Genomic DNA, 20,467 nt, shown 5'->3' with positions numbered 1-20,467 from the left:
CTTCAAATTAAATTCCTCAGTTTTGTTTATTCAGTTATCTGCCAGTGTCCACTTGTTCAGCCTAACAGTATGTTAACTATATGACTTCGCATATGCAAAACAAAGACGTGCCCTTCCAAGAACACAACTGACTTCCTCATTTATGGCTTGCAAGTATGCCTCAGGATATCGTGCAACACGAGTTTAAAAATCAAAAGTATGCAAAGACTGATACAGTGCTAATTAGCACATTATTTATGTTGCTGAAAAAGATTTGTACAGAGGTGAGAGGAAACACAAAGTAAATAATGCCAACAATGTAGGTAATAAGAACAACCAATTCTATAAGGAATCTATACCAAAATTAATTTTATCAGAATGACTTTAACTAAAAATATACTGTAAAGGAAAACTAAAATTATCACACAATAAGTGACTTAGATTCAGCCTTGTGCCTTCATGGTTTTATGAAGGCTTTATATGCACCATGGATTTCAAAATCAATGTCAATGACTATTCAAGCATTACTTCAGAAATAAAAAAACAGTTTAACTATACACCAATCAAGTAACTCAAAATATCCTAATAAACTGCAGGAAATGATAAATTCAATCAACATCTAAACAACACTATATCCTGTTGCTTCTGCATTATAAATACAAAATCAAAGAATACAATTTAAGTAACGACCACCTCATACATTGACTTTAAATCACTTTGGCTGACTAGTTCAAACTTATCCATACTAACATTACAGATAAAACAAGGCTACTGACAGTCTAATTTAATTGGTACTATAAAATCTGAATTTAAATGCCAATGTGAATCAATTACTGGTGCTTTATCCATTTCAACTAATCCTGACTGTCATCAATATTTTAACTTACTAGCCTCATGATTATACAGAATGTACTGCACTTACTAAAATAAATTGTCTAATACAAAATATATTTAACTTTAAATTTACATAAACTTTTCCTCTTAAAAATTGGCCAAATTTGAACAAGGCAATGAATCAAACTTGGAATGCAAATAACTAAAATGTTTATTTACTATAATTTTACAGAATGCATTTTTTTAAGAAAAACATATTTATATGAAAATTTTCTACAGAAAAAAATGATATTTTAATATAAATAAAATGTTCAGATTCTGTGAAACAACAAATGAAAACATTCTACAGTAGTCAGGTATCAGAAAACTAAGCTACTGGAAGAAAGCACTAAAGTGTACTTCAAATATATAAAAAAATTTGCACACGACATACAAGACCAACATTCTATATTTATTGTTGTAAAAAAAAAAACTACATTTCTTCTTGCTCCTAATACACTGATGTAATGCCTACTAGATTATAACTGTTACGATGTCAGAACACCCACAATTTCTTTATCTTCTCTTTGCATGCCATGTAAGACACTTTATAAACACAAGTGACTGTCTAAAGGTGCAGGTCTACAGAAATCTTATTATAAATGATCACTGTTAACTCAATGTTAAGTGGTTCCTGGATTATCCATACCTGTAAATTGGACCTTTAATGAGAGTGACACCTACATTGAAGATGCAATATGAAAACTAGCAAAATCCTAAAAGAACAGCATGAGTCAGTGTTCAGTAACCCACCAAAATGAAAGCAGGTAGATAATGCATTAACATTTTTCATTCCATTGGAAGGAGGTGCAGACCAACTTGCATTAGTACTAATCCATAGATTTTGGAAAAGAAATTTGTAAACATGCCCCTCACTCAGCACTTGACTAGATTTGTGATGCCCTATTTATAAAAAGGGCAAAGTACCACTAGCATGCTCTCAGTAGTCTAAGGAGAAAAGAGCCTAGATCCAGGTGAAACACCCGAGACCTTAAAGAATGTAGACATAGCCCTTTCTTGCATAAAGTATACATTACCTAAAAATTACACACCAGTAGCCCTAACTTCCCAGCATTAAAAATCTTTGAAAGAGTAATGAGAAGTACAGTTGTAAAATATCACATAGTGGTATTCTCATCAATGCTTATTACTGTTCTCTTTCTAAAAGTACATTTATATCAAGCATGAAATAGTAAGGTAAGGTGAAGAGCAAAATTTTGGCTATGAACACTAAAATTCTTGGAAAACTTGAGATTTTGACATCTACACTAATATTTCACATTTTTCATTTTTTACCATGCTGGCTGCCCCCATCACTGCAGAGAGGACTTCCCAAAATAGGAAACATTCACCATCAATCATTTCATTCAACAGCTGTTTTGCCAAGGCCCAGATATCACAAGTCAAACAAATCTGACCAATAACATCCCCATTCTCCTTCACAGTGCAGGCACTGTACTTCACCTCCAGCACCTACAACCATTACCCTGAATCTCTTGCTCACACTCCAACAGAGCCTGTCAAATCTCTTCAACCAACTTATGTGCACAATCTCCTCTACTTTACTCCCTGCATTCTAGCGTTTGATAGATGCTCATATGTACCCTATCTCATAAAATTCCTTCACACCTCCCTTCCAACCCTTCCCTGCACCCTGATTTGTACACTCTATGTCATCTTATTCTGCTTTTAGCCATAACTGTAACCTAAATAACCCTCTTTGTCTCTCCTCTGAATAATACTTATTACCCTAGTTCAACATGCGCACTCATGATACTTGGCCAAAGGCTGAGCCAGTAAGAATAAAAAGAAAAGTCACAGGTATACACCACAAGTATTTTTACAATGACTTTCAATTCGTCCAAATTCTTTGCATACACGCCAAACATTGCTCTTAAACATGACATCTGCACAAGCACCAGCCACCTCCTTTGCTGGGGTAACATTTAAAGTCTCTATATCTCATCCATATACAAGAATTTATAGCACATTCTCACTAGGTAATTGTGCTTTATCATGTACTAGCATATACACAAGTAAAGTTATGGTTATAAATACAGTAATGATAAATTAACAGAGATTATCCATCCATCGAAGTGGACACACACGACATTATTATGCATTCCATCTCAACAAACAAAACTGACTGGGGCAGTAGCTAATTTCTGATGATTTAGAGATACACGTGTCTCTCACCTTCTGATATTTCCAAAATAAGTCTACTAGGGTATTGAGAGGCTGATAGCCAAACAGCATCAGATTTCATCCAAATGAACATTCCATTCAAGAAACCAAGATTCCAATGTTTGTGTTCTACTTGTAAGTCTGTGAAAGTCCTAAACTTACCTGTGTCACCTGTGACTAGATTAAAGTTCCTATATCTCGAAACCTAGCTTTAGGCTCAATTTGTCAACTGTGTAGCTAACTACAGCTGCTGCTATCAGCAACCTGTCATCTTAACCAACCTAGCTAATTTAGCACTTGTTGCAAGAATGGGTGTTCAATTACCTTTAGTTTAACTTCAAATCCTTCTTTAAAGAGAATTCCTAATACAAATTAAATAAGAGAACATGTACTGACAAGTTTTCTGAAAAAAAAAAATTAAAATCCTTTAACCAGCAGGTTCTCATTTATTTGGATTCTTGAAATTATAGTACATCCCCAATCCTATAATCTTGTCATGAAATTTTGTAATTTTATAGAGGTAAAGCATTTTGCTGTCTTGAAGTTTTCTATGATTACCTAGTTAGCCCTGCAGAACCTTTCTAACCTTTGAAATAATATCAGTAACTCAATAATGCATACTGTGTTAGAATATATCATGCTAATCTATTTTTGCATAGCCATAATAAAAAAATATAAAGCCAAAGAAAGATTCACCCCAAGCCAGTCTTGCAAAAACAAGGACTATATTTTTTTATCTAAAAGAATTACATAAAAAGTGACCAAACTTAATACATTTAAATATAAACAGGAACCACAGAGTGAACAATAAATGTATTAGCTGATATCTAAGAATCTTTAATTGTAACAGGTTTTCCAGGACTGTACACTATGAACAAAAATATTTATTTTATTGGGTAATGACCTTCACTTATATTGACCTTAACTTAACAAAAGCATCACCTTACAAAATAAGTGGACAGATAACCATCACATTTATAGTGCAATTGGCAACTTAAAACAGTGTACCAATATCACCTGTTGGTCAGAACAAATGAAAGAAAATCCTGAGCAAACTCTTCCTAATAGCTGCACATACAGGCCGTCCCATATGTATTAAGCAGAGCTGCATCCACAGGTTCTAAGCATGATGGCAGCAAAAGAGCCATGACAATCCAATCATCAATGCACTCTGTGTGGTACGTATGCATACATACAGATAGCTTTACTCGATCACCAACGGTGAAGTCTATCATGCAGATAATACATCTGCAATTAAAGAAAATATTCAAGATTAAGTAACGAGGATGTAAGAAACAATTCAAAATAATGATCATGTTGAGTCAAAACAAAAGCACAATCTATTTCAGCAAAACAATTTTAATGTCAAAAGATGTCTTGGTAGAGCTGTAAGCTTATACCCAAGGATTCAGGTTCAATCAAGGGTAGGTGAAGACTGAGTATATATCCTCAAACTCGTTGCCCTGTTCACTTAGTAAGTGCTTTTCAGAGCTCCTGTACATGAAAGATTTAATTAACCCTTTTCAGGATCCGCACATGATCTACAAATCATGTTGAGGGTCCAAACTGTAGACTCGCCATGAGCCCAGTCTACTCTGGATGTTTCGTGAGCAGTAAATTTGGGCCTCAGATGAGAGAATACAGCTATGTGGTATAAAAATTCACATAAAATAAATACTGTTAAAGTACACAATGAGAGAAAAAACAATCGTAATTTTCACTTAAAGAAGCGACTTTGCAGTGTTTTTCTCTTATGTTTTTTTATAGTTGTATTTGCGATTTCTTGTCCCATTTGATAGAATGGATGATATATTACAGAAAGAGATGATTTTAATGGTTTTAGTACTGAAATGGCCTGAAACAGAGGCTCAAAAGTAGCAGAGAATGTTAAATTTTGCCGATGTTCAAGAGTAAAGAAATGACTCACACGCCTAATACACACCAGCTGGCGAGTCTAATATATCGTCAAGTGTGGTGATATTATTTATAATTATTACAGTACTGGCATAAATAGTAAATCTTCAATTTTACTTGAATAAAAATTCATTATGTGAATAAAAATCAAATGGAATTCATTTTGTAAAGCCTGAAATGTAATTCAATGAACAGGAGAAATGTTAGTTTAGTGCCAGAAATGCCTGCATTGTTTATTCTGGACACTATTTTGAAACTGGAATATTTTTGAACTTTGCATTAAATACCAAACTACCAATTCCGATCACTTTATTTTGTAGTTGAACAGCTGACTTGGTGATTTTTGTGCTCAATCGATAGAACAGAAGTAATACTTGTGAAATAGCCAAGAATTTGGTCGACTAGAATAATGTAATTGGCCTAAATGGGCAAAATCGCTGCTATGAAATGTCGCTGACACATCAAAATTCACGAGAGCATAATCTTGTAAATTTTCCATCAAATTGTACTTCTTTGTTTTATTACCTTCAGAAAAAGATTATCATTTCATAAGAAAACTAACAAAATTATTTTTTGAAAATTCTTGAACCTGCGCACACTTTGAAATTTGGCTCTGACCCTGAAGGGGTTAAAGAGGTTATCTGCAGGCCTGCTAACAGCCAAGGTAACAGTGATATACAGATCCAATAACAAACACTTAACTTTGGCCTAACAGCACACAGTTAACAGTTTTACAGAAGTATCCGTAAACAACACTGGGATAAATCCTAGACATGATTGTATAAGCTTAAACAGAAATGAATGGGTATCTGGAACTGTGTCTCCATGTGAATAGCAGGCCCAATGTTAAATTCACCAGCCACAGAGCTTAATTATTTTACACTCATCACTTTGCAACATAGTGGTAGCAGTAGCAACAACTGTGACCCAATTGACTACGATAGCTTCTTTGAGGTGAAAACAAATATACCATGAAAACTTCTGGGACTCTTGGCTTATTGGTAGTCAAGAGTTGGTGCTGCTTCTACAAACTCTGTCACAGTAGTGCTGGTTGTAAAATCCTCCCATTATAGAAAGCTCTCTTGTACAAGTCCAACAATGTTGGGCCTAATATACGATGGACCACCATTCAAGACTATGACCATTCTTTAATAAAATAGAAACTTGTGCCAAGAAGAATGAAATGTATTACTAAAGACATACACTCTAGTACTATATTCATAAATTAACTAAATGCTTGTAACAGCACATACTAGAGATGGACAATATAAATTTTTTGTATATACAGATATGGCAAAATTTTAGTCCAACTTCAATACCATCAAAAATACTGATACCCACTAATGCTGATATTCAGTTTTAGGATAAAATCAAAATCAGCAGATACTAATACTAGTACTCTGGCACTCTAGTATATAAGTGTACAAAACTATATCCCATTCTGTGGGTATATTTTTAACCCTACCAGGCCAAGGAGGAAACCCTAAGCCAATGAGGTTAACAGCATTCTAGGGAATGGGGTTTATCTAAGGAAAGGATAGTAGCTCCAATTTCTGGATCAAGAGCTCTTCACTAACATCAAGACCCTCCACACACACACATACTTTTGAAAGGTCCTCAGGATGCAAAATAAATTCCCCATAATAGTCACAGAGGCAGAGAACTCAAAGGATTAATTCTCAGCTCTGTTTACACTTCAGCTTTGGTAGTTATCTGCCATCTACACATGCTGCTTCTGTATGACACCATGCAACTGCTTTTGTGTACCTGTACTGAATAAACTAATTAACTTACTATGACATATGGAGGTCCCCACTGCAGCACTTTCGTTTTAAAGCATTTTATACAAAAGAGGTTTTATTATACTCATTCTTCCTTTATTCAGACTTCCTACAATAAATATATTCACCACTCAATATCCACTAAGGACAAAATATTTTTTATGTGGCAATGTGTGTATCAGCACGATTTTTACGCCTAGTCTTATTGCTCACTTAAAATATGATAAAAATACATCATCAAGCTTTTAAATGCATTTGAAAGTGCAGAGGGAAAAAGAAAGGGAAGGGGGATAAAAGGGAGGCTGATGCTTTCACTCACATGTAGCTTGGAACCCAACCTGCTGCATAAGTGGGGTTTTCTATACAGAGTAATCATGTAAATGAATAACACTGCCTCTGGTAACAAATCAAACAATGGCACTCCAACATGAGAACGTGACTTACAATAAGATCAAGCATTTGTTATGCGAGACACTTCATATGCAAGAAATGTCTTTTCAAAACTGAAAGAGAGGAGGGAAACTAAATAATACATAACCTGCCACATTTAGAGTGGATTATAAAAGATCTTAAAGCTTCTTTTGATTTAAGATGAGGTGGCTATTTAGGCTCAAGCATCATGTCAATGCACCAGATCATAAAAAAATGTCCAGAAATGGTTAAATGACCTAGAAGACAGTGTGCATACTGAAAAACCATCAATGAGTTTGATCACTCCTCCACTCTTCTTAGAGCCATCTAAAATTCCACAAGGTAGGTGTGTTATTAACCCCATGCGCTTGGCAATCTTCACCTGCTTTCTTCAGTCAACTGGGAAGCTATCGACTACAGATGGGGAAGGAAAAACATACAGCGCTCTCCCGTAAAAAAAGTTATGAAACAAAAAAACAAACAAAAAAACAAAAAAACAAAAAAAAAGATGAAATAATTTATACTAATTCTGGTTTTTCAAAAGATATTCAAAATCATAGTACAGTGGACCAAGTTAACATTTCCAACTGCAAGAGGGCTCATCGTTATGCGAAATAATCGTGTTATGCGAATGAATTTTCCCTGTAAGAAATAATGGAAATAAAATTAATCCGCAAGACGCCCAAAAGTATGGAAAATTTTTTTACCACATGAAATGTTAATTTAATACACACAAACTGGAAAAAGGCATGCACACTAAATGACACTTACTTTATTAAAGATCCAGTGATGATTGATGGGATGGGAGGAGGGAGAGTGTGTGTTAGTGTTTAGAAGGGGGAATCCCCTCCATTAGACTCTGAGGCAGGGTCCTTTCAAATATCCTCTTCTTTAATGCCACTAGGCCAGCTTCAGAGTCACTCGACTTCTTTCGCACAAGATATCTGGTCCATAGTGGCCTGTACTCTCTCGCTCCTTTATGACTTGCCTTCAAAGTGTTTCAACATTGTCAGTGTAATAATCACCAGCACGCTTGCAATAGCTGTGTGAGGGTGATTTTCATCCATGAAGGTTTGCACTCCCAAGCCACTTAGAAGACAGATTTCTTTGGTCTTTGTAGTAGGCAAATCTCTTCAATTCTCTCTCCTCTGAACCTCAGTTTCAGGCCACTTGCTCTGGAAGGATTCATCAGCTCATCAGTGGTTAGTTCATTGTCCTCCTCCACCAACTTTCCACATCTCTCCCCACTCAACCTCCAACCCTACAAGGACTTCTCCCCAATGCCAATGGATTCTCAACTGGCACAGGATTCAGTGGCTAGCCTCAAACCCTTCAAATCCTTTGTCTACAAACATTCTGGCCACACAGTTTCTTCCAAGCAGAGTTCAAGGTCCTCTAGTCACTTCTCCCAAGCCTTACTCTATAAGGTTTGATACAATTTATATTATTAAAGTGATCTCTCCAAAACTCTTAGAGCCATGCTGAGTTTGAGGTCATTACAAAGCACCTTTCAAACAGAGCTTTTTGTGTACAGCTTAGTTGGAAACAACCTACGTGGTCCATGGGCTGCAGGAGAGGAGGTATTAGGAGGCAAAACTCACCTTTAATGAAGCTCATGTCCCCATAAAGTCGCTCTGCCACGCCTGTAGGATGACCAGGGCATTGTCTAACACCAGGAGGCACTTAAGTTCTAATTTTCTTTCAGTTAGGTAATTTTTTCACATTGGGGGGCAAATGCATGGTGTAAACTAGTTATAGAAAAATCTCAGTGACCCATGCCTTACTGTTTGCTCCTCCACAGCACACACAAATTATCCTTGAGACATTCTTGCCTGAACGCTCTGGGAGTTTCCAGAGTGACACACTAATAAAGGCTTCACTTTGCAATCACCAGTAGCATTGGCACACATCAACAAGTAAGCTTGTCTTTCATAGGCTTATGTCCTGGGAGTGCCTTTTCTCTCCCAGTAATGTAGGCCCTGCTTGGCATTTTCTTCCAGAACAGGCCTGTTTCATCACAATTAAAACACTTGTTCAGGTTTCAGTCCTTCAGTTTCTATGCGTACTCCTTGAATTCTCTGCCATATTTTTCTAGCCGCTGGTGGTCCGAACTGGCAGCCTCACCATGCCTTATCACACTATGGATGCCAATTACGCTTTCTAAATCTCAAACCAACCTTTGCTGGCCTTAAATTCACTCACATCAATACTAGTTGCAGGCATTTTAATTAAATCAAGTGCAACTTCCTAGCCTTTTCACATATGATCGCTGAGAGATGCTATCTCCTGCCATCTGTTTTTCATTTATCCACACCAATAAGAGTCTCTCAACATCTTCCACTTATGATCTTTGTTTCAAAAACACAGTTGAACTTTTGGCAAGAACAGCTTCCCTTGATTGTCTTCTGTGCCCACAATAGTAGCGAGCTGCTGATTGGGGTTCTTGTACATGGACTAGGCCTGCTTACACGCACTCCACTTACATACTTATCAATTCATTCTTTCTTCATCTCTATAATTTTACCTTTTGAGGTGAGGTTGGCACTAGAAGCTTTCTAGTCTATGGTCACTTATTTTCCAGAAACAGCAATCAAAATACTGTAATAATACGTAAATATTCCCGAGTGGCGTTTGGATAAAATACCGCGAGGCTGGCTTGGTAAACAACTCTCTTCGGACGGGCTTTTACTGTGAGGCTGGCTGAGGGCACATTGGATGCTGGCCTCGACGAAAATCGGTATGGTTTAACGGTGGCGCGCGGCAAATTTTGGCGATAAAGTAATCATATAAAGGAAAACCGCCATGATGCCATCGCATGCGGGGGTCCACTGTATTATAATCATAACATCCTAAAACTTGCAGTGTTATACAGCACTTAGGCAAGGCTCTGACATCAGAATAAGAGAATGGTTACTCCTATTGCTCCAAATTAAGAACCCTCGCCAGCATCAAAGTACCCACTGTGGATTAATATTCTCAATGACTATGACTCAAATTAAATGTTTTATTCTTGTAACACACTGTATAACTTTTGGAAAGATTTTGCCAAAATACATAAAACAGTCATGAGAAATTGAGCCGTAATGAAGAAAGCATGGAAAAGTATCATTCACTCTTCAGTACAGATCTGTGACTGAAAATCTAGCTTCTTATGTCACAAACCAAAAAAATCGAGTAAACTATAAAATAAAAATTATACAAAATTAAAAATATAAAGCTATAAAATAATACAAAAAATGTAAGTTATAAAATTATCAAGTCAGAAAAAGTGTAAATGTTGTAAATTATAAGAGAAAACTTCTTGTTATGCTTCAAGTACAGTGGACCCTCAAGATAACGACCACACTCCAATGCGACTAATTATGTAAGGCATTTATGTAAGTGCTGAAATGCGGTATACTGGGGGTCTGAAATGGACTAATCTACTCACAATATTCCTTATGGAACAAATCAAATGTAGTACTACACCTAAACATACATGTACTCTGAATGAAAATATCATAATCGGGTCCACTAGATACGTTCTGAAGGTGTTCCAGGGGTAAACACTTGCAACCCTGCATAATAAAGGGCTTTCTACACCACTGCTTTCACCATATTTTTGTACAATTTCCTTCTTCACCCTATCAGATATTATTATTAGCAGTAGCAGAAATGTTCGATTCTTTCCCCGTGTTCTAGAGTAAACATATGATGTCACCGGGTCTACCTGTCCGAATGGCTATCTAATATGCAGTCATGAATGGGTTGACATTATTTATACTGTAGTTTTATAGCAAATAATGAACAACAAAACACTCACCACACTGAGTGGCGGAAACTTAAATACAATTTGGCAGTTGGGAATTACAATGTGTAGTTTCCATGAAAGCGAAAATGCTAATGCTGAAGAAGACCTGTAGTAGCATGCTACTGATGTCAACTAGGCCTGTATACTAAGTGCATGGGTACTTGTAATAAATAAAGATTTTTTCAACAAGTCAACAGTCTCCCACCGAGGCAGGGTGACCCAAAAAGAAAGAAAATTCCCAAAAAGAAAAATACTTTCATCATCATTCAACACTTTCACCTCACTCATACATAATTCAATAATTTTTAGAGAGGTGGCAGCTGATAATGAAGTGCTTGGGGAAGTCCTCCAAACTGTCAATATCCCCAGACCTTCCTTTAAAGTGCAGGCATTGCACTCTCATTTCCAGGACTCAAGTCCAGGTAAATCTATAATAACCGGGTTTCTGAATCCTTCATCAAATATTACCCTGCTCACACCCAACAGCTCAGCCAAGTCCCAAAAACCATTCGTCCCATTTACTCCTATCTAACATGCTCACATGCTTGCTGGGTCCTGCCCTCGCCACCAAACCTCCTTTACCTCCTCCAACCTTTCGAGGACAGCCTCGCCTCCTCCTTCCTTCCCCACAGATTTATACACCTCCAATTCATTCTACTGTGATCCATTTTCTTAAATGACCAAACCACCTCAACAACCTCTCTTCTTCATCCTCTGACTACTTTTAGTACCCACACCACCTCCTAATTTCCACACTTGAATTCTGATGCCCCTAGACAGACATCTCCACTGCCCAGCCTCCTCGCTGCAGCATTTACAACCCAAGCCATAATCTACAAAAGTGTTGGTACTAATTATACTTTCTCATACATTCCCTTTGCCTCCATAGATAATTCTAAATAAATATTATTATTATATTATCAGTTATTACTATTTATCTAAAAATATGTTCTTTAGATTTTTTTTTTTTTTTTTTCAACAAGTCATTGCCTCCACCCAGGCAGGGTGACCCAAAAAGAAAAGAAAATCTCAAAAGAAAAATACTTTCATCATCATTCAACACTTTCACCACACTCACATTATCACTTGCTTTTAAGAGGTGCCTGAATACAAACAGGTTCAGGAAGCATAAACACATAAAGATACACAATAACATATCCCTCCAAACTGCCAATATCCCAAACCCTCTTTAAAGTGCAGGCATTGTATTTGTATTTCCAGGACTCAAGTCCGACTATATGAAAATAACCGGTTTCTAACTTCTTCTACCAAATATTACCCTGCTCACTCCAACAGATCACAGTCCCAAGTACTATCTGCCTCCATTCACTCCTATTTAACACGCCACGACGCTTGTTGGAAGTCCAGTTCTCTACCCACAAACCCCTACTTCTCTCCAACCTCTTTCGGTGACTAATTCTCACCTCGCCTTCCCTATAGATTTATATGCTTTCCATGTCATTCTACTGTGATCCATTCTCTCTAAATGACCAAACCACCTCAACAACCCCTCTTCTGCCCTCTGACTAATACTTTTATTAACTCCACACCTTCTCCTAATTTCCACACTCCGAATTTTCTGCATAATATTTACACCACACATTGCCCTTAAACAGGACATCTCCGCTGCCTCCAACCGTCTCCTCGCTGCTGCATTTACCACCCAAGCTTCACACCCATATAAGAGTGTTGGTACTACTATACTTTCATACATTCCCTTCTTTGCCTCCATAGATAACGTTTTTTGACTCCACATATACCTCAACGCACCACTCACCTTTTTTCCCTCATCAATTCTATGATTAACCTCATCCTTCATAAATCCATCCGCCGACACGTCAACTCCCAAGTATCTGAAAACATTCACTTCTTCCATACTCCTCCTCCCCAATTTGATATCCAATTTTTCTTTATCTAAATCATTTGACACCCTCATCACCTTACTCTTTTCTATGTTCACTTTCAACTTTCTACCTTTACACACATTCCCAAACTCATCCACTAACCTTTGCAATTTTTCTTTAGAATCTCCCATAAGCACAGTATCATCAGCAAAAAGTAACTGTGTCAATTCCCATTTTGAATTTGATTCCCCATAATTTAATCCCACCCCTCTCCCAAACACCCTAGCATTTACTTCCTTTACAACCCCATCTATAAATATATTAAACAACCATGGTGACATTACACATCCCTGTCTAAGACCTACTTTTACCGGGAAGTAGTCTCCCTCTCTTCTACACACCCTAACCTGAGCCTCACTATCCTCATAAAAACTCTTTACAGCATTTAATAACTTACCACCTATTCCATATACTTGCAACATCTGCCACATTGCTCCTCTATCCACTCTATCATATGCCTTTTCTAAATCCATAAATGCAATAAAAACTTCCCTATCTTTATCTAAATACTGTTCACATATATGCTTCAATGTAAACACCTGATCTACACATCCCCTACCCACTCTAAAACCTCCTTGCTCATCCGCAATCCTACATTCTGTCTTACCTCTAATTCTTTCAATTATAACCCTACCGTACACTTTTCCTGGTATACTCAGTAAGCTTATTCCTCTATAATTTTTACAGTCTCTTTTGTCCCCTTTCCCTTTATATAAAGGGACTATACATGCTCTCTGCCAATCCCTAGGTACCTTCCCCTCTTTCATACATTTATTAAACAAAAGTACCAACCACTCCAACACTATATCCCCCCCTGCTTTTAACATTTCTGTCATGATCCCATCAGTTCCAGCTGCTTTACCCCCTTTCATTTTACGTAATGCCTCACGTACCTCCCCCACACTTACATTCTGCTCTTCTTCACTCCTAAAAGATGGTATACCTCCCTGACCAGTGCATGAAATTACTGCCTCTGTTTCTTCCTTAACATTTAAAAGTTCCTCAAAATATTCTCGCCATCTACCCAATACCTCCATCTCCCCATCTACTAACTCCCCTACTCTGTTTTTAACTGACAAATCCATATTTTCCCTAGGCTTTCTTAACTTGTTTAACTCACTCCAAAATTTTTTCTTATTTTCATTAAAATTTCTTGACAGTGCCTCTCCCACTCTATCATCTGCTCTCCTTTTGCACTCTCTCACCACTCTCTTTACCTTTCTTTTACTCTCCATATACTCTGCTCTTCTTATAACACTTCTGCTTTGTAAAAACCTCTCATAAGCTACCTTTTTCTCTTTTATCACACCCTTTACTTCATCATTCCACCAATCACTCCTCTTTCCTCCTGCCCCCACCCTCCTATAACCACAAACTTCTGCCCCACATTCTAATACTGCATTTTTAAAACTATTCCAACCCTCTTCAACCCCCCCACTACTCATCTTTGCACTAGCCCACCTTTCTGCCAATAGTCGCTTATATCTCACCCGAACTTCCTCCTCCCTTAGTTTATACACTTTCACCTCCCTCTTACTTGTTGTTGCCACCTTCCTCTTTTCCCATCTACCTCTTACTCTAACTGTAGCTACAACTAAATAATGATCCGATATATCAGTTGCCCCTCTATAAACATGTACATCCTGGAGCCTACCCATCAACCTTTTATCCACCAATACATAATCTAATAAACTACTTTCATTACGTGCTACATCATACCTTGTATATTTATTTATCCTCTTTTTCATAAAATATGTATTACTTATTACCAAATTTCTTTCTACACATAGCTCAATTAAAGGCTCCCCATTTACATTTACCCCTGGCACCCCAAATTTACCTACTACTCCCTCCATAACATTTTTACCCACTTTAGCATTAAAATCCCCAACCACCATTACTCTCACACTTGATTCAAAACTCCCCACGCATTCACTCAACATTTCCCAAAATCTCTCTCTCTCCTCTACACTTCTCTCTTCTCCAGGTGCATACACGCTTATTATAACCCACTTTTCACATCCAATCTTTATTTTACTCCACATAATCCTTGAATTAATACATTTATAGTCCCTCTTTTCCTGCCATAGCTTATCCTTCAACATTATTGCTACTCCTTCTTTAGCTCTAACTCTATTTGAAACCCCTGACCTAATCCCATTTATTCCTCTCCACTGAAACTCTCCCACCCCCTTCAGCTTTGTTTCACTTAAAGCCAGGACATCCAGCTTCTTCTCATTCATAACATCCACAATCATCTCTTTCTTATCATCTGCACAACATCCACGCACATTCAGACTTCCCACTTTGACAATTTTCTTCTTCTTATTCTTTTTAGTAATCTTTACAGGAAAAGGGGTTACTAGCCCATTGTTCCCGGCATTTTAGTTGACTTTTACAACACGCATGGCTTACGGAGGAAAGATTCTTATTCCACTTCCCCATGGATATAAAAGGAAAATTAATAAGACCAAGAACTATTAAGATAAAATCAAAGAAAACTCAGATGAGTGTGTATAAATAAATGTGTACATGTATGTGTAGTGTGACCTAAGTGTAAGTAGAAGTAGCAAGACATGCCTGTAATCTTGCATATTTATGAGACAGACAAAAGACATCAGCAATCCTACCATCATGTAAAACAATCACAGGCTTCGTTTTACACTCACTTGGCAGGACGGTAGTACCTCCCTGGGTGGTTGCTGTCTTGTTATGAATGTCAATATTAGTTTTAAGAGAGCATTAATGTTTTTAGTAGTACAGTATTGGGCTTAGGTGATCACAAATGTATCAAATTTATACAGCATACAGCTAATTACTAGTAGAAACGGGGTTATCATATAAAAAGCAAGGCAGCATAATGCATGGGGTTAACTTGATATTATCCACAGATATTCATGTTACAACATCTGAGCAAAATAATTACTGGGTTATAGAGGCAACACACAAAAAATTCTGTCCATAATGCACAAACTTATGCTTCTTGAGCCCTGCTTCCTGGAGTCTGGAAAAAATATGGTGCCCAAATCTGAGTGGGAATAATAAAGGAAACAAAAAGCTTCCAAAGGAAAGAGACACTAGTACAATACAGCCCCAATTAGGTCAGATGGAGATCCCCTTGCCTAAAAAAGTGTCACCCGCCCATTCCATACCACCCTGCGAGTTTGCTTTTAACTGATGGTCACTGGCTACCATCCCTATCCTCAAGATTAACCAAAACTTCTCTCTTGTTTTACAGCATTTACATGAAATGCAAATATGGTTGCATAGCATAATCTAATTAAATATTACTGATTAGTTTATTTTGGTGTGAGTAGGAGTGCTGAAGAAAAATGCATGGAAGAGGGTTTAAAAAATAGGACAGAGTCATTCAATCATTCCCCAATCTCTCTCTTCCCCCCCCCACACCCCAGCCAACCATCTACCTTTCTTGAATGTTTAACAAAACAATACAAGCTTACCATATATGCACCAAACTATTTTTTTTTTTTTTTTTAAACATCAGCCGTTTTCCCACCAAGGCAGGGTGGCCCGAAAGAGGGAAAACTTTCATCACTCACTCCATCACTATCTTGCCAGAGGCATGCTTACAGTACAGTTATAAAACTGCAACATTAACATCTCTCCTTCAGAGTGCTGGCACTGTACTTTCCATCCCTGGGAATGAAGTCCAGCCTGCCAGTATCGAGTATAAAAAAAAAAAAAAAAAAAAAAAAATCTTACAACCTGTACAACTAACACAATATCAGTAAAGGGGAAAAGGGAGTCTACATTTCTCAACTAGATTTAATAAAAAAAAAAAAATTATCAGCAAACCACAGAAGCCAAACAGTCATATGCAAAAAGAAATGAACTTAGTCCAAAAACATTAAGAAAAATCCAAAATTCAATCATAATCTGCCTTTCTTTTACCCTTCTTTATCTCTTATATATCTCCTTTTTCCTTCCTCCACCACTTGTCCTGACTTTGCACTGGCATTTACTAAGGTCTCCCCTTAACAAGGCTTCATTTGAAAACCAGTGATAGGATTTCATTCAAAATAAGCTAATTGGATTTCACATGCCAAATCAGTTTTTGAGTTATGTATAGTTAAAAAATTCAGGTGGTGCTGGGCTAGCATGACCATTTAAGGGCAAATTTTATATTGCACACAGCTAGCAATTTACTGGCAGAAAATGGGATCCACATATGAATGTTACTATGCTCAGAGTCAACAGCATATCACTAGAAAGATCACTTGTCTCCACTCACTCCATTCTAACATGCTCACACAAGCCAGATGGATGTTCAGCCCCTAGGACTCAAACCCTCCTTTACCCCTTCCCTCCAACCCTTGCTGGGATGACCCTTCCTTTCACCTTATACTTATATACCTTCTTAAGCATTTTTTACTCCATACTCTCTGACTGCCAAAACCACCTCATCCCTTCCTCAGCCCCCTGAACTATATCTTTGGTAAGCCTGCAGTCTTGTAATGTCCATGCTCTGAATATTCTGTGCACAAAATAGTATAAACAGTATAAAAGCAGGGAATTTATATAAAATAGTATGATGACTACATGAAACACATGAACAGTAAGTGGACCCCTGGATTACGATGTCATCAAATTACGTAAAATTCGGATTAAGTAATGTTATTGCGTCAAAATATTTGCTTGGTTAACGACAAAGAACTCGGTTAAAGCCATTCGGCCAGAACGTATCTGCGCAGACTGAGTGGCCTGGCCACTCCATGTACAGCCAGTGTGCCATTGTTTACAAGCCATTGAGGATGATTTCACGCATACATGCGATATATTTTGTATTATTCCATTTTTTTAGTGCTTGCAACTGCTAAATAAGCCACCATGGGCCCAAAGAAAGCTTGTAGTGCCAGCCCTGTTGTAAAGAGGGTGAGAAATACTATTGAATTCAAGAAAGAGATCATTGCAAAATACGAAAGTAGAGTGCGTGTCTCCGAGCTGGCCAGGTTGTATAACAAACCCCATAAAACCATCGCTACTATCTTGGCCAAGAAAAAGGTAATCAAAGAAGCTGCTGTTGCAAAAGGTGCAAATATGCTTACAAAACAGAGATTGCAAAAACTCGAAGATGTGGAGAGATTGTTGGTGTGGATTAACGAGAAACAATTATCAGGATATAGTGTTTCGCACTCAATTATATGTGAAAAGGCAAGGCAGTTGCATAATGATCTCATTAAGAAAATGCCTGAAACCAGTGCTGATATTGATGAATTTAAGGTCAGCAAAGACTGGTTTGAGAGATTTATGAATCATAGTGGCATACACAGTGTGATAAGGCATGGTGAGGCTGCCAGTTCTGACAAAAAAGCGGCTGAAAAATATGTGTAGGAATTTAAGGATTACATATAGGCTGAACAATTAAACCCCTCCTCCCATCTCATCACTCATCAATAAGTCTTTAATAAAGGTAAGTGTCATTTTAGTATTGTTTATTCTGCATGTCTCATTGTTTTCTGTGTAGGAAAATGTATATTTTGTGTGAAAAATATTTTAATAATTTTGGGTGTCTGGAACACATTAATTGGATTTCCATTATTTCTTATCGGGAAAATTAATTTGGATTACAACAGATTCGGTTAACCCCTTCAGAGCCCAAGGCCAAAATCTGAAGTGGTGCTCCAGTGTCCCCCCCCCCCCCAAAAAAAAAAGAATTAAAGAGCATATGTTTGTGACGGTAAGAAGACCAAAATAAATTTTCTGATCAGGACTGACCGAGATACAGTGCCAAGAAGTTTGTCCAAAATGATGTGGTGGCGGCAACATCGACGAATTCCACATACGCACAGTACTTTATTTAGCGTTTTTTTTTAGTTTTTTCTTTTCTTTTCCAATTTTTTTTCTTTTCCTACTAACATTTGGGGCCTGAGAGACCAATACTGTATATAATGTACATATATAAACTCACTGTATTGAACACAATAACTGCACTAAAGTTATTATCATATTATTGTTTACCACTGTTGTTTATTACAATAAACATGCACAAATTTTGTATAATACTAATGTTCTATCATATATTTACATATTTACAATCACTGGACATGGTTTTAGAACTGCTGGAGCTTGTGGAACTCCTTGAAACAAGGCACCATACACAGAGGCACTTTACATTCCTCACACCTAAACCGAGTGTCTTTGCGTCTTTGTTGCCGTCGTTTTGTTTGTGCACAGATGATGCATCTCTTCTGAGCAAATTTCTTCCGAGTTGAAGGAAGCTGTATTATGAAATGATCACCTTCCCTCCTCAAACGCTTGGGTATCTCCTGATTGGGGATTTTGAAATCTGATTGGGGATTAGTCACTAGTGGCGTTCCACAAGGATCAGTTTTAGGCCCTCTCTTGTTCATAATTTACATTAATGACCTTGATGAAGGGATTACTAGTGACATGAGTAAGTTTGCTGATGATACAAAGATAGGCCGTATAATTCACTCTGAGGAGGATATCAATGAACTCCAGGACGATTTGAACAAATTAATGTTTTGGTCTGAGAAATGGCAGATGAAGTTTAATGTGGATAAGTGTAAGGTACTTGCCCTTGGTAATGAAAATAACCCTCGAGCTATAATCTAGGTGAAGTAGAGCTTGGTCATACAGAATGTGAAAAAGACTTGGGAGTCATGGTAAGCAGAAATCTAAAGCCAAGACAGCAGTGCCTCAGTGTGCGCAACAAGGCCAACAGATTACTTGGATTTATCTCAAGAAGTATAAGTAACAGAAGTCCAAAAGTTATTTTACAGCTCTATACATCACTAGTGAGGCCTCATTTGGATTATGCTGCTCAGTTTTGGTCCCCTTACTACAGGATGGACATAGACTCATTAGAGAACATACAGAGAAGAATGACTAAAATGATTTACTGTGTAAGGAACCTCCCGTATGAAGATAGACTTAAAGCCTTAAATCTCCACTCTCTGGAGAGGCGTAGAATGAGGGGAGATATCACTGAAGTGTATAAGTGGATGACGGGCATAAACAAGGGAGACATTAATAAAGTACTGAGGGTGTCGAACCAGGTAAGAACCAGGAATAATGGATTTAAGTTGGATAAATTTAGATTTAGAAAGGACATAGGTAAGTACTGGTTTTCTAACAGAGTTGTAGATGCGTGGAACAGTCTTCCCAGTGGGGTGATAGAGGCTAGGACCTTGGGTAGCTTTAAGAAGAGACTGGACAAATATATGAGTGGGAGGGGCTGGGTTTGATTGGTGTTGGGGGGTGCGGGAGTTGTTTCTTGAGTAGCTTTAGGTAGATGTCGTTTTGATAAGGACCTGCCTCGTATGGGCCAGTAGGCCTTCTGCAGTGTTCCTACATTCTTATGTTCTTATGTTCTTAATTCAAGGACCTTGTTGTATAGCAGGTGCTCTTACCTGGTACTTCATTATGAGTTGTCTGACAACAGACAAACAAAATTCACCATACGGTGGTCTGTTGCCAGTCTTTATTTGGTACATATTATATGCATTGAGCATTGAAATGTCCATGAGATGGAAGAAAAGTTTCATGTACCACTTGTAACTCTTACGAACACAATCAACAAAACCAATCTGCATGTCACATTTGTCAACCAAGCGCATGTTTTGTGTATAATCAATCACTGTCACTGG

General features: G+C 37.5%; 1 protein-coding gene across 1 annotated transcript; it reads right to left on the bottom strand.

Annotated features, from left to right (window-relative positions):
- Nucleotides 1–4,038: 4,038 nt before the first annotated feature.
- LOC128696952 (RING finger protein 11-like) lies at nucleotides 4,039–8,759 on the bottom strand. The gene is given in 4 exon segments (XM_070095068.1): nucleotides 4,039–4,284; nucleotides 7,400–7,529; nucleotides 7,532–7,556; nucleotides 8,697–8,759. Coding segments are annotated over 4 exon segments (405 nt in total). The 3' UTR covers nucleotides 4,039–4,097.
- Between the last annotated feature and the right edge of the window lie 11,708 nt (nucleotides 8,760–20,467).

The sequence above is a fragment of the Cherax quadricarinatus genome, chromosome 49 (assembly GCF_038502225.1).
Source record: "Cherax quadricarinatus isolate ZL_2023a chromosome 49, ASM3850222v1, whole genome shotgun sequence".
Lineage (NCBI taxonomy): Eukaryota > Metazoa > Arthropoda > Malacostraca > Decapoda > Parastacidae > Cherax > Cherax quadricarinatus.
Note: the sequence above shows the minus strand (reverse complement) of the source record. Positions and strands in the feature narration are given on the sequence as shown.